The 13,159-nt window shown below is 32.4% G+C and overlaps 1 protein-coding gene across 1 annotated transcript in view; it reads left to right on the forward strand.

Annotated features, from left to right (window-relative positions):
- Positions 1-12,674, forward strand: part of LOC149534352 (protein TAPETUM DETERMINANT 1-like) — a 30,714-nt gene extending 18,040 nt beyond the window's left edge. Inside the window, exons 3-5 of the mRNA XM_089806013.1 lie at positions 11,902-12,077; positions 12,164-12,265; positions 12,340-12,674. Of these exons, the coding sequence (XP_089662139.1) occupies positions 11,902-12,077; positions 12,164-12,265; positions 12,340-12,674 (613 nt within the window). The remainder of the gene's footprint in view (positions 1-11,901; positions 12,078-12,163; positions 12,266-12,339) is intronic.
- The last annotated feature ends 485 nt before the right edge of the window (positions 12,675-13,159 follow it).

The following is a 13,159-nucleotide window of genomic DNA, read 5'->3' on the forward strand; positions in this document are numbered from 1 at the left end:
TTATTCTTGACCTAGTCAATGGACACTATATCAAATAGTTCCCATGCTTTGTTACTGATTGGGCTGATGCACACACATTTTATCAAATGGTTAACATTCCTTGTTATTGGTTAGATTAGTCAATAAAATATCTTGTCAACCTATCTAGCTTGGCTCAGAGATTCAAAGCATTCTGCCACAGTCAATATTGTGATTCTTAGCCTTAGAGGCTTTAACAAACGTAGAAATTATCACACACCCTTGAAATTGTTTGCATATGCCACTCATTGATGCTAATACTTGGGAGTGTGAAATGTTAAAGATGATTCCCCAATGTAGGGAACACCAACTTCATTGTTGATATAAATATCCAATCTTATAACTCTATGTGATAACTTCAAGATAGACACAAGTGTGGGTTATTCCATATGTTTGCAGAGACCTCTATCTTTTGCAACAAATTCTATTTAGTGTCTTTGCAAGCTAAATATTGGAAATGGTATGCATAAGCTAATATCATACGTCTTCCATGTATTCTAAATCTATCTTAGAGTTTTCTAAAGGAAATAAATGATTGGCATTCATTGGACACATTTGGTAAAAAATTTAATACTTGTAGTCTTCCATAAATGCATTACAGGCTACAAGATAGTAGAAGGGTATCCTATCAAACAAATCACATGCTTGGTTTGCACTCCCACATTGCTTTCATTATTTATTATTCCATAAAGTGTCTACCAATGACACTTTCAAAGCTCCAATCTAAGTGCTTGATCAAATAAGTCATTTTCTTTCAAATGGTTTTAACTTAGCAAAAATTGTTATAATCTTCAACTCACCATTTCAAATTCATGCTTAAAGCACATTTGGTCTGATTTCAATGAAAAATAGAGGTACAATTGAGGCATACTTTACTCTATAGTAAAAAGCCCTATCTGGGATTTGATTTTTCGTGAACGATTAGCCACTTGTGTTCAGCCAAATGTTTATGGTTGTTGGTATAGTTGATGATTTATCAACCTTTATTAATTGAACAAGGAGGTTAATAAAGATCTCCAAAATACATTTTTTGAACTCCAACCTAAACCTTTTTGGATGAGAGGTTAGTTTTGGATGCTTCATTAAGCTTTTCATTTATGTACAAAGCCTCCAAGCTTGAGACATTTAGTCAGATAGTTAAAAGGCATATTATTTGTGCTTAGAATATTGATAATATTCTTCTTTACACCGTGCACAACCCTAAACTGGAGGTGACACCTTGTTATGCTTGAACCAATCAATGGACATTATATCAAACAGTTCAATTGCTTTGTCACTGATCAGGTTGATGCACACACATTTTATCAAACAATTAACTTTCCTTTTTATTGGTTAGATTAGTCAATAAAATGTCTTGTTAACCTATCTACCTTGTGACAAATATTCAAAGCATTCTGCCACACTCATTATTGTGATTCTTAGCCTTAGAGGCTTTAACATATGTAGAAAGTTAGCACGCACCCTTGAAATTGTTTGCAAATGCTACTCATTGATGCCAATGCTTAGGATTTTGAAATGTAGAAGATGATTCCCCAATGTAGGGAAAACCAACTTCATTGTTGATACAAGTATCCAATCTTATAACTTTGTGTGATAACTTCTAGCTAGAGACAAGTGTGAGTTATTCAATATGTTTGTAGAGACTTCCAACTTTTCTAGCAAATTCCTTGAGGTGATTATATACAGACCAACATTATATCAAAAAAATACCATGCACTTGCCCTAGTATTTTATATGTATTTCTATTGCTTTTGATGGCTTTGGTCAACATGAGTATAGGATGTACATTTCTTCATGGAATTTGGCAATTAAAAAGGAGTCTTATATCTGTGATTTATCTATGCTTGTTTGACCAGTGCTCATGATAAAAGTAATGCATTAAAGGATAGATAATTTGTTAGATAGTTAGAAAACTCCCTTCAATCCACTGGTCCCAATAGATTATGTCAAACTACTGATTCACACTATTATCCCCTGCTCTATCAACATTCAAAGTCATCTTCAAAATTTGGATTGGAATTTCTCTGCCAGTAGTTTGATGATCTCAAAGCCAAGCCAATGTTTTGAGCATGCGCCAAATGTTTGAGTGCTAGACCCATTGAAAGAATGAATGACCAACTTTCCAATTCCATTTAGTGTCTTTTTAGGCTAAATGTTGGAGATGGTATGCTTAAGCTAATATCATACATCTTTGATGTATTCTGATTCTTTGAAAGAAAGATATGATGGGCATTCCTTAGACACATTTGGTCAAAAACTTAATACTTTCCATCTTCCATTACTGTATTAGAGGTTGTGAACTAGTAGAGGGGTATCATATCAAACAAATCACATGCTTGGTTAGTGCTCCCACATTGCTTTCATTATTTATTATTCCACAAAGTGTCTACCAATTACACTTTCAAAGCTCCAATCTGAGTGCTTTATCAAATAAGTCGTTGTCTTTCAAACAATTTTACCTTGGTAGAAATTTTTATAATCTTCAACTCACCATTTGAAATTCATGCTTAAAGTACATTTGATGTGATTTCTATGAAAAATAGAGGTACGATTGAGGCATACTTTATTCTATAATAAAATGACCTCTTTGGGATTCAATTTTTCGTGAATGACTAGTAGCCTGTGTTTAGCTAAATGTTTATGGTTTTTGGTATAGTTGATGATTCATTAACCTTTATCAATTGAACAAGGAGGTTAATAACTATCTCCAAAATTTGGGTTTTGAACTCTACTCTTAAGCTTTTTGGATTAGAGGTTAATTTTGGAAACTTATCTTAACCGTTTCTTTAAAAAAGAAAGTGGAGAGGTTAAGATTTCAAATTGAAATATGTGTTTTGGAGCCCAAAACTTAACCTTTTTAGATGAGGTTAATGGTTAATGACTGAAATGAAAATACATATTTTAGAAACATATCTTAACCTTTCTAATGGAGAGGTTAAGATTTTGAAATGAAACACATGTTTTGGGAAGCTTCATTAATCTTTGATAACTTCAAACTTAGGAACCAAATTTCAAAAATCCAAAGTGTTGGATGGAGATAGGAACGAGCCAAAGATATTCAAAAGGTAACAATGATTAGAAATATTTAGGGGAAGAAATCATTTAAATTTTAGAAAGAGGTATATCCTTAAGGAATAACCATAGTTTGACATGACAATAATTTTGAAAATTTAGAGCAATTTTTGATATCTGGGAAACAGTTGGTTGTATTTGGGGAGAAGGACTAACAAGGATGAAGCTTGAATCTAGAATAACTAGAATGGTGCCTTATCCATTAGGCTATAGAGTCACATGAGGAACCACTTTACAAAGTGGAAAAATTACACCAAAATTAGGACAGCTAAAAGGAAGACAAGGCATAAGAAAAAAAACATAATAAAACTCCTAACTAGATTATGTATAAGGCAGGTTTCCCTACCTCCAGTGAGAAGATGTATAATCATGCAAACCCATTCACTTGTTGGAGATAATAAATACCATGGTGTGCCAACATGTGAAAAATCTCAAGCTTCCATGGGTTCAAATATAAGTGCACTTCTTAAATTATAACTTTGAGATTCCTAGCATGCCCCACATCTTTGCAGAAAGTAAAGTATCCAAATAAACAAGCTTCATAAAAAATATTTGACCTCTAAAACAACTCTACTTGATGTTGCATGTCAATGATAACTTCATTTTGAAAGAGTTGAATTTTTGAATGTATTTATGATACTTTTATTTACTTGACAATTCCTCTACTTGAAATTCCAATGATTGGTCATCATGAATTCCTAAACTTATTTCTAAAACTAGACTCTCTTTATTTTCCATGGGGATGATAATGTTTGTATTCTCTATGAAATTATTTCAATATGAATGCACATCCTTGTCAAAGTGGATCTTCCCATGATGTATTTCTTCCTCTTCTCCTATTAGATCACTCAAAGAAGAAACAACCATCTTTTCTATTTTGGTGTGCACATCCTCTAATGAGTCTATTTGATCATGAGAATTGATCATCAATTGATATTTATGTAAGGGGAATTCTTTTAAAATAGAATAATCATCTATGCCTTCATCTTCACATTTTTCAATCTTTAGATCACAACAAATTTCTTCAAGGCCAAGTACTCGTCTAGTTTGAGATACCGTCACAATGTTTTCTTCATTGTAGTCTCCACTTGTGAACTTGAATGCTTCAAATTTAGGTTTCAATCATGAGGAAGAGTGAGAACTTGATGTATCATCTTCTCTTACTTGAATCCTATCATTAATTCTCATTTCCATCGTACCTATTGTTAAATTTTCATCAATGTTTTCACAAACTTGGTTCATGGATTCTTCTTGATGAACATCTTCACAAAATAGGAAAGCTTCATATTCAACTTTCGTGTAACCTTGAAAAGGATTTCTTGTTAACTCATCATCTTTCTCTTGAAAATGATCTTCTACTCTTTTGATGATCATACCATTTTCTAAAAACTCTTCAACATCCTCAAAAGTAAAGACTTCAATCTCAAGAGTTAATGGAGATGTCTACAATACTTTACTTAAGATTATTTCTTCATCAGTGGTAATGGTAGAATATTGTGAACAATATTCTAAAGAATTAACTTCAGCAATAAAGTTCTCATCATTAATTATTAGTGGTGGAGAAGTAGGAAGGTCTCCTCCATAGAGGAAGTCATCATATGAAGCATTGAGGCACCAAGTAGGAATAAAAGTGGTATGAAATTCACCTTGATCCATATTTCCCTCAGTTTTAATCATATGTTATGCAGTTCCCTCAGAAACATTTGATATCTCTTTTTCTTTCTCATTAGGATTGAAATGATTGAATACATTCTCCAGGGTTTTGATATCTTCATAGCGATATCCTAACATATTAGCATACCCTTCTTCTTTTATAAACTTCATTTCCTAACCATCTCATTCATTAGATATAAAATCACAATGACCTTTCATGTATGCAGATCTAGATGACTCCTTTCTAACATTTGGATTGGGAGATTTTCTGTTACCAAGGAAATAATTCTTGCATGTGTCTTCTTTCTCAAGCTTTTTTAGTGTTTGAAGTAAAGAAGGGTGGACTTTGTCAGGATCTAGGTGTGCATTGCAATAGAAGCTTTTAAAAAATTGAACCTGATTAGGATCAATGAAATTATGATTTTGATGAGCCAAAGGTGTTGGTATTGGGCCACTTTTATAACCATCATTTTGGCATGTGGAACTTCTTTTTGAAAATGATTTTGGCTTCTAAGAGAAAAAATGATTATCTTTACCATCTTCTTCATATATCTTTTGCAAGGTTCCAAGCAAATACATATGGATCTTTTTTGGATCTAGTATCCGTCCATCATAGAAACTCTTCAAGAAGTTGCCTTGCTTAAAACCTATGAAAATCTGATTTTTTTAATGTTGGAATTAAAAATGGGAAACATATACTTCTTGGGGGGGGGGGGGTTGAATTAGAAATTCAAACTTTTAGCACTTAAAACCTTTTTACCATTCATTAGATGCATGTGATAATCTGACATGAAAATGTAAAGAAAATGCATCAAACATGTAAGCACACACACACTTGACACTTGATATGATTACCTAGAAATCCTGCAATGAGAAGGTAAAACTAGGGTGGAGATGATACACACAATTCTTCAGTACTGTAGCAATAAAGAGTCTCTTGTTAAGGGTACAGAGTGTTGACCATGAAACATGATCTACCCTGTGAAAGGCCTACTATGTTAATGGCTACAGGAGACTATTAAGTCCACCCTTGTTAAAGTATTTTTACATCCCATTAGAAGTGTCCTTGGTTAAAGGACTTTTAGAACATTCACTTGGAATGTCACCCTATTAAAGTATTTTGCAATGACTGTTAAGACAACATTAGTCCAAAGGATTTCACTGTATTGATATAGTTGTTCGAAAGTAATAGTAGAATGTTTGATTTGATAACTTATGACTTTGTATTGCTGATTTCAAATCTCAATTTTGACTTTCCTGATCCTTTATGATCTGATATGTAAATTTTGTATCCTCAATCCTTTGTTTTGCTAACTGATTCTTCTATCCTGATCCAATTTGTGTTACTTGACACTCTATAATGCCAATGCTCAACACTTAATAATATAGATGCTTGACACTTATTGTAATTTTTCTTTTGGCTCAGCACCTAAACTTGCGCAGAATCAACTGTATGCTTGACACTTGAATCACTCAACATGGTCTATCTTCTCGACATTTGAGTGACTTGGCACTCATTGCAACTTGACATTTATACATATTATACTCGACATGTATCACTAGCTCAACATGAACTTAGTAAATATCTTAAGTCTATTGACACTTAATTGTTAAAACCAATTTGAGATCAACAGTGTCCTCCTTTGACATGAGTGCAAAAAATAGTTAACAATGTATAACAAATCAAATGTCCTTGAGTATAATACATTCACAACTTGACATATATATACAAAAATTTAGAATAATTCAAATTTCTATAATAGACTTATATACCTCGAAATTTTGTAAGTCTCGCTAAGTTAATGTTCCTATTCTATATCCAAAATCTATTCTCCATAGATTTTCCTCTTGCTAATACTCTTTGGCTTCAAAAATACTAATAGTCTTTATCTAATATATACTCTATTTCTTCTCTTTTTCTGTTTGCTCCCCCTTTGTTTTCTCTCCCTCTTACTCTTTATCTGCCCCTTGCATATGTATCTCCCCCTTACTCTTTATCTCCCCCTTTTTGACACTTATGTCAAAGGGTCTATACATAGATTGTGTATTTGTCCAAAAATTTCTTGTCGACTTCCATTATAATCTTTAGAGAAACATCTCAGTTGTCTAATGCAACATCCAATTATTTTATTTGGATGGCTATCTCTATTGCAAGGTGAACTAGTCCATCTAATGTTGAAAGATTAGGATCTTTCTTTAACATCATTTCTGCATAGCCTAGTTCCTTGTGGAGTATCTCCATATGAAGTATAAGGAAGGCTTGAATGTTAATCAACTTGGCTCTTACATTAGCCTCTTCGACTATTAACATAGCTAGTTGACTTTGTGTTTGAAGCAATGAATGGAAATGCTTCTCACTTTGAGCTAGGTTCTTACGTAATTGCATATGTAATAGTTTCACATTACTTTCTAGACTTAGAATTTTATGGCTTATTTCCTATGTGAAGAGTGTGGGATCACACAATTTTGTGTACATTGAGAATATGTTCTCAAGTACCTTCTTCACTTTCTCAATTTTAGTAGAAAATTCAACTTGTGAGAGTGCTATATCACTAAATTTTTTCTCATTGACTTTTCCTTGAAATTTTCTCTTAGACCATTCCATAAGTTTTACATTGGTTTCTTAATCTTCATTATTCACCTATTCCACAATTTTTGATAATTGTTCTAATATTGGTTTTGGTTCATTAGGTGTTTACAAGCTAAAAGCATCTAAAAATATGTCTTTAATATCTTTTAATGCTTGCCTTTTTTAATACTCCTTTCTGAGTATTTCTTGTTGTTTCTTCTTTTCTAAGGCTTCTTGTGTTATGCCTATTCACTCTAGTGTAATGGTTGCATAGTCATATATAGGTATCACTATTTCTTCATCTAAAATTGCATCTCCATAGTGAAATACCTTGGAAACCTTGGTTGAGCTGGAGCCTGGTGCTGAAATATGTAATGGTGTTACATCAGTGCTTGGTCTTTGAAGGACTTTTGTAGGAGACCCAAATGTTGGTAGATTTACCAATGTTTGTATGACTTCTTGCTTCTTCACCTTTGGTATGTCCTCTTCATCAGTTCTACTTTGGTCAATTACTATTATTTGACCTACTCCTTGTGTCTGTGTATCAGGTATAGATATCTCTACCTATCCTATTTGTGTTTCTAAACCTTTATCCTCTTGAGTAATGTCAATTTTTTGTTCAACCATGACAACTTTTACAGTAGTGTCAGGCTTTGTAGATGTATCATCTGATGTTTGCACTAGAGGTTGAGCACTAGTAGTTGGAGGGATGGAAGAATGTGGTTCTTGTGTATTCACCTTATCCTTTTTTATATTAGCTATTGCCTTCTGAAGCTCTTCAATACTAACCAACACAAGATTCTCACACAATCTAGCTTGTAGTGTGGATTGGTCAAGGATTTTCTTTAGGTCCTCTACAATTAATGGATTGATGTTCTAAGGTGAGATATCACAAAAATCATTTACGATTATGGTTTTTGTAGGTGTGGTTTTATCATGTGGAGTTCTCATGGCTGGCATTTGTGTGTCTTACACACTTTGTTCTATTTACTGCTCTTCAGCTATGGCCATTTCACCTGTTTTCTTTTGTGTCTCCAGCACAGTGGTGTCTTATTTTTCTTTTTCTATCTCCTCTTCCTTTTATTTCTCTTCATTTCCATCATTTCTTCCATCAAAGGGATCCTCTTCTCTTGCTTTGATAGTTGTCAATCCATATATCAATTTCCACATTTTGAGTGGATTTCTGTACAACATCTTCAATGTTGTTCTGGAGTATACTGAATGCCCTATATGTAGATGCACAAATGCTACCATATTTCTTATTGGCCTTGATAATTTTCCCTTTTTTTAGTTCAAGCATCACTTGGACTAGGGTTGATTCCCTTATTTTCTTTTCCAAGTTTAAGAAATAATTCCACTTATTTTCTACAATGGTGTATAACTCCTTGGACATTGTGTTGTCTAATTCAAATGGAGTATTCTTGAGTTTAGACTTCATGGCATATCCTGATTCTTCTAGCTTATTTTTCTCTTCTCTACTAAGTTTTTCAAAATCAATATTCTTCAAGCCTGTCATGTTTGCATTATCCTTAACATTATCACATATATTCTCAAGATTAGATTTAGGTGCATGAATTACATCCCTAAACTAGCTTTTATCTTTTGACTCTATCTTTTCATCATTTGTTATGGGTTGGGCAATGTATTTTCTTCTTTGTTTCTTTTGAATTGGGTTCTTCTATTTAGTTTCTTTTGTTTTCTCACTTGCCTGCTCTTTGGCCTTTTGAGTAGTGGCCCTTGTACTAGCCCTTCTTGTTGGAGCAGTTGTCTTTGTTGTGCTTGGCTTGGTAGACCTTTTTACTTTTGGTTTGGCTGCAAGTTGTGCCTTAGCCTTCCTCTTTTTAGGTTTTGGCTTTACTGGTCCTTCCTTGGCTTCTTCTTCCTTAGCACCTTCTTCTTCTTTGTCCTCACCCATGCCTTGGACCAAAGCTAAAGGTTCTTGACCTTGTTCCTCTTCTTCCTCTTCATCTTCTTCATCATCTTCTTCTTCATCATCACCTCCACCTTCTCCAAACTTGGCCTTCAGTTTCTTTACCATTTTTTCCTTCTTTTTTAAAGTAGAGGTTGTCTTCAATTCCATCTCAACCTTTGACTTCACAACATCATAATTTCCAAATATCTTGGCACTTTTGTCAACTTCTTTAGCAAAGAGTGTAGTGATGGCATCTGAGGCTTCATCAACATTAATTTTGTAGCCTAGGGGCCTTAGCCATCTAATCCTAGATACAAAATCTTGGATGTAAGTATAATCAATATCTACAAGGAAGCATATGTCATTGTAGTATTGCTCAACAAAGAAAAGGCACACAATTACATAAGGAAGCTCTTTTTGTAGCAAGTGAGCATATGCAATTTAATGAGAGTTGGGGATAAAAGGGAACCAAAAGTACTGATAATATCCTTTCAAGCTTTTTCTTTGAAAAAGCAATACCTTGTAGGACTAGCCATAACCTCAACCAAAATAGGATGATAACCATATAGAACACCCCATAATAAAAAAAAGACTAGAGGACCTTATAGAAGCAACTCCTTCATTACACATAGAAGTAGTCATAGGTACATCCGCCAAGGTTTGGATAAGTTAAAGAGTCAATGAGTATAAAGGGAGAATTTGAAACATATCATAGTATTATGTATGATCCCTTTCAAAAAACATAGTACTATATTTCTATGCATTACATGTAATAATATTATATACCATAACATGTAATATCATATTAATAATGGTAATAATGATTATACATTCTATCGTAGATTACCAACTCATCAAAAAACTTTTAAAAATGCCATTTTCATGCCTAAAGTATGATAATCATCTTCAAACACTATTTATATTAGAATCTTCAAACACCATTATTTTCTGGTACACTAGCAACAAGATTGAGTTTTAATATTTTAATTCAAAATTTCAATTTTAAACAAAATTGCTCAAAATTAAAATAGTCTAATTTATATTAGTATAAATAAATAATTCTAAAGTTGCATTTTTATTTTGTATAATATAAAGAAAAAATAGTAAACAACAAGAACATTTTTTTATTATTTTGTAACATAAATATATGATTGTTTTTTATATGATTTTTATAATTTTTTTTATATTAAACCAAAAAACCTAGGAAACTATTTCTTTTATTGATTATAATTAAAACATAATATATAATAATAAAGTGCTTGTTAAGATAGCTTATCAATTAGTTTCAACCTTGTAGAAAATATTAACACACTGGTTACATAGAAGTATAATTTCCAATATATCGAAATACAAAAAGAAAACTACTGATGGCCTAGAAATTATTGCCTCTATGTCAATTCTTTCTTTTACATCATTATCTATTATCTCCTAGGAGATTAGCAAATGAGTTTTAATCAACTTCAATGGTAGCAGAAATATTAAGGAACATAAATTTCCAAAGAGATTTCCTAAGAGAACTACCTTTAAAAATGTTTTCATCTTTATCATAAATGTTAAGTGCAGGGAGTGACCAGTTAATACTTTTAGAATATTAAACCATGGTGCACAATTAGGCCCAAAAATTCTACAAGCTTCTCTACAAAAGGAACAAATGTTAATGTTACCATCTAGTTTTTTAACAACTGATTTATGTAGGAAAAGGAGTCATACGAAACATGAATTCTTGACTTCTATAGGTCTGCGCCACATGCCAACAAGGTTCTTACTCAGTTCAGTAGGTTCACGGTTCAACCCACTAAACTATTAAACTAACCATTAGGAAAAATTGTGTCATTTTTAAGATTGAATAAGATTGACTCTAAATTTGGTAAATTTTAATATAATTTTATTAATTTATTATAAATTTGATTAATTTGTATAAATTTATAAATTATACTTTTACATTAAAAATGTAATTTTTGATTTAGATAAAAAATATTTTTAATAGAAAAATTATAATTTATAATTAAATATACATGTCAGCGTACCATTATAAATAATTAAAGTTGTATTTAAATTATTAATATTTTATTTAAACTAAAAAAATATTATTCATACAATATATGACAAGAAAGAAAAATATTTAATTAAAATCATTGTATGTTATAACAAATTATTGATATAATAGTTTTACATAACAAAATATGGTTTCTCAAAATCTGTTCCTATAAGACCCAAATTTATAAGTCAATGAAATTCAAGTAAAATAAATTTTTAAATTTTAAAAATTAAAAATTTCATTAAAACCATTACAAAAATTAAATGTTAAAATTAAAATGAAAAATATTCATTGACATAGAAAAATTTAATAATTAGTTAAGTACAACTGATTGCAATCGTATAACCTATAGAAAATACAATAAGAAACTAAATAATGTTTTTGATTAAATATAAATTTAATAATGTTTTTAATTAAGTCAGTGGGAAGACCCCATTCAGTGGGAAGAGGGCCCTGATTCCAATGATTCCAATAAAAGCAAAGAGAAGATTTAGAAACAACAATATAATCGCTGCTTTGAATAATCATAGCCCAAAACAAGCAAAATTATGACAGCTATTTACTATTTAATAATTAGTTGAAAATAATTATATAATGTCTTGTGGTTTTAAATATTATTTAAAAATAACTGTTAAACAGCCTTGCGGTCGGCTGCACAAGCATACCGGCGTGTGATGTGGCTAGATTGCTATATAAACCACTGGAAGGCAAACTGCTATGTAATTCCAAAGTGTTCACAGGAACGATGACGATGCTGAACTTGATCAATGTGTCCGCCTTCTTTGTTCTCCTCATATTCTTCAAGGGTGTCTCGGGTACCAATTTTACACCATCAATATGCAGTTCTAAGCTTTTTACTTCAACTTTTTTAGACCACATAACTCATTTGTGATATATGCAGGCTTTTCAGAAATGCAAGATTCACGCTCCGTGGTGGCGTCCAATGTGACAAATGACACTGTGACTTTAAGCTACACAAACCGTAGGCTGTTGGATCGTGTGGGTAAGTCAAATCCTTGAAATACCTTATGTATTTTTTCATAGCTAGGAATTTGATGGGTATAATTAAATTTGCAGGTCGATTCGCGGAGAAACTGGTTCCGGCTTGCGAGAAAAACATAGTAGTTAATCAAAGCCCCAACTCTCCGATGCCAAACCAAATTACACCATCATACACAGTGACAGTAGCGAATGTGTGCAGCACAGGCTGCTCCATTGCACAAATACATCTCGACTGTGGATCCTTCGCCTCTGCCATATGGATTGACCCAAGGTTTTTCAAGCGTTTGAGTATCAATGACTGCCTTGTTAACGATGGGAAGCCCATAACGGCCGGAGGCTCTGTGTCCTTCGTTTATGCACAAACTTATAAATTTCCCATGACAGTCTCTTCTGCTAAATGCGTGCCATGACTAGAAAGCACTTTGTGTCATATTGTATGCCTGAGGCCCTAACTACTGATGAATAATGGCTTTGGAGTATTAAATAAATGTGTAGAGAGCAGATCTATTTACTGTTTCTGCAATGCATATTTATAATTGCTGGTTCCGTTGGTTTGTCTTTGGAATCGTTATATACTATGGAATTTATTGTGTTTATTTATCAGTTTAGCTTGTGTTTACAACTGCTATATGCTGTTGAATTCATTATGTTGATGTTCAATATCATTTAAACTGGAGATAATTGCATTGCTCTTGTAATGCATATATCGGACTCAGGGTTTCATGGATGTTTTAGTGGAATAATATATTACAGAAAAGGAGACATTGTTTATTTGTCCTTCCCAGATAAAATTGATGCCTGTTAACACATTTAATATTGATTGTACTCGTAAATTTAGAATAAATGCTCAGTTGCATTCCTATTTGCATGAATTCAGAAAATTAGGGTTTCTGTA

The sequence above is a fragment of the Cupressus sempervirens genome, chromosome 10, assembly GCF_028749045.1.
Source record: "Cupressus sempervirens isolate cs-2001-9-10 chromosome 10, ASM2874904v1, whole genome shotgun sequence".
NCBI lineage: Eukaryota > Viridiplantae > Streptophyta > Pinopsida > Cupressales > Cupressaceae > Cupressus > Cupressus sempervirens.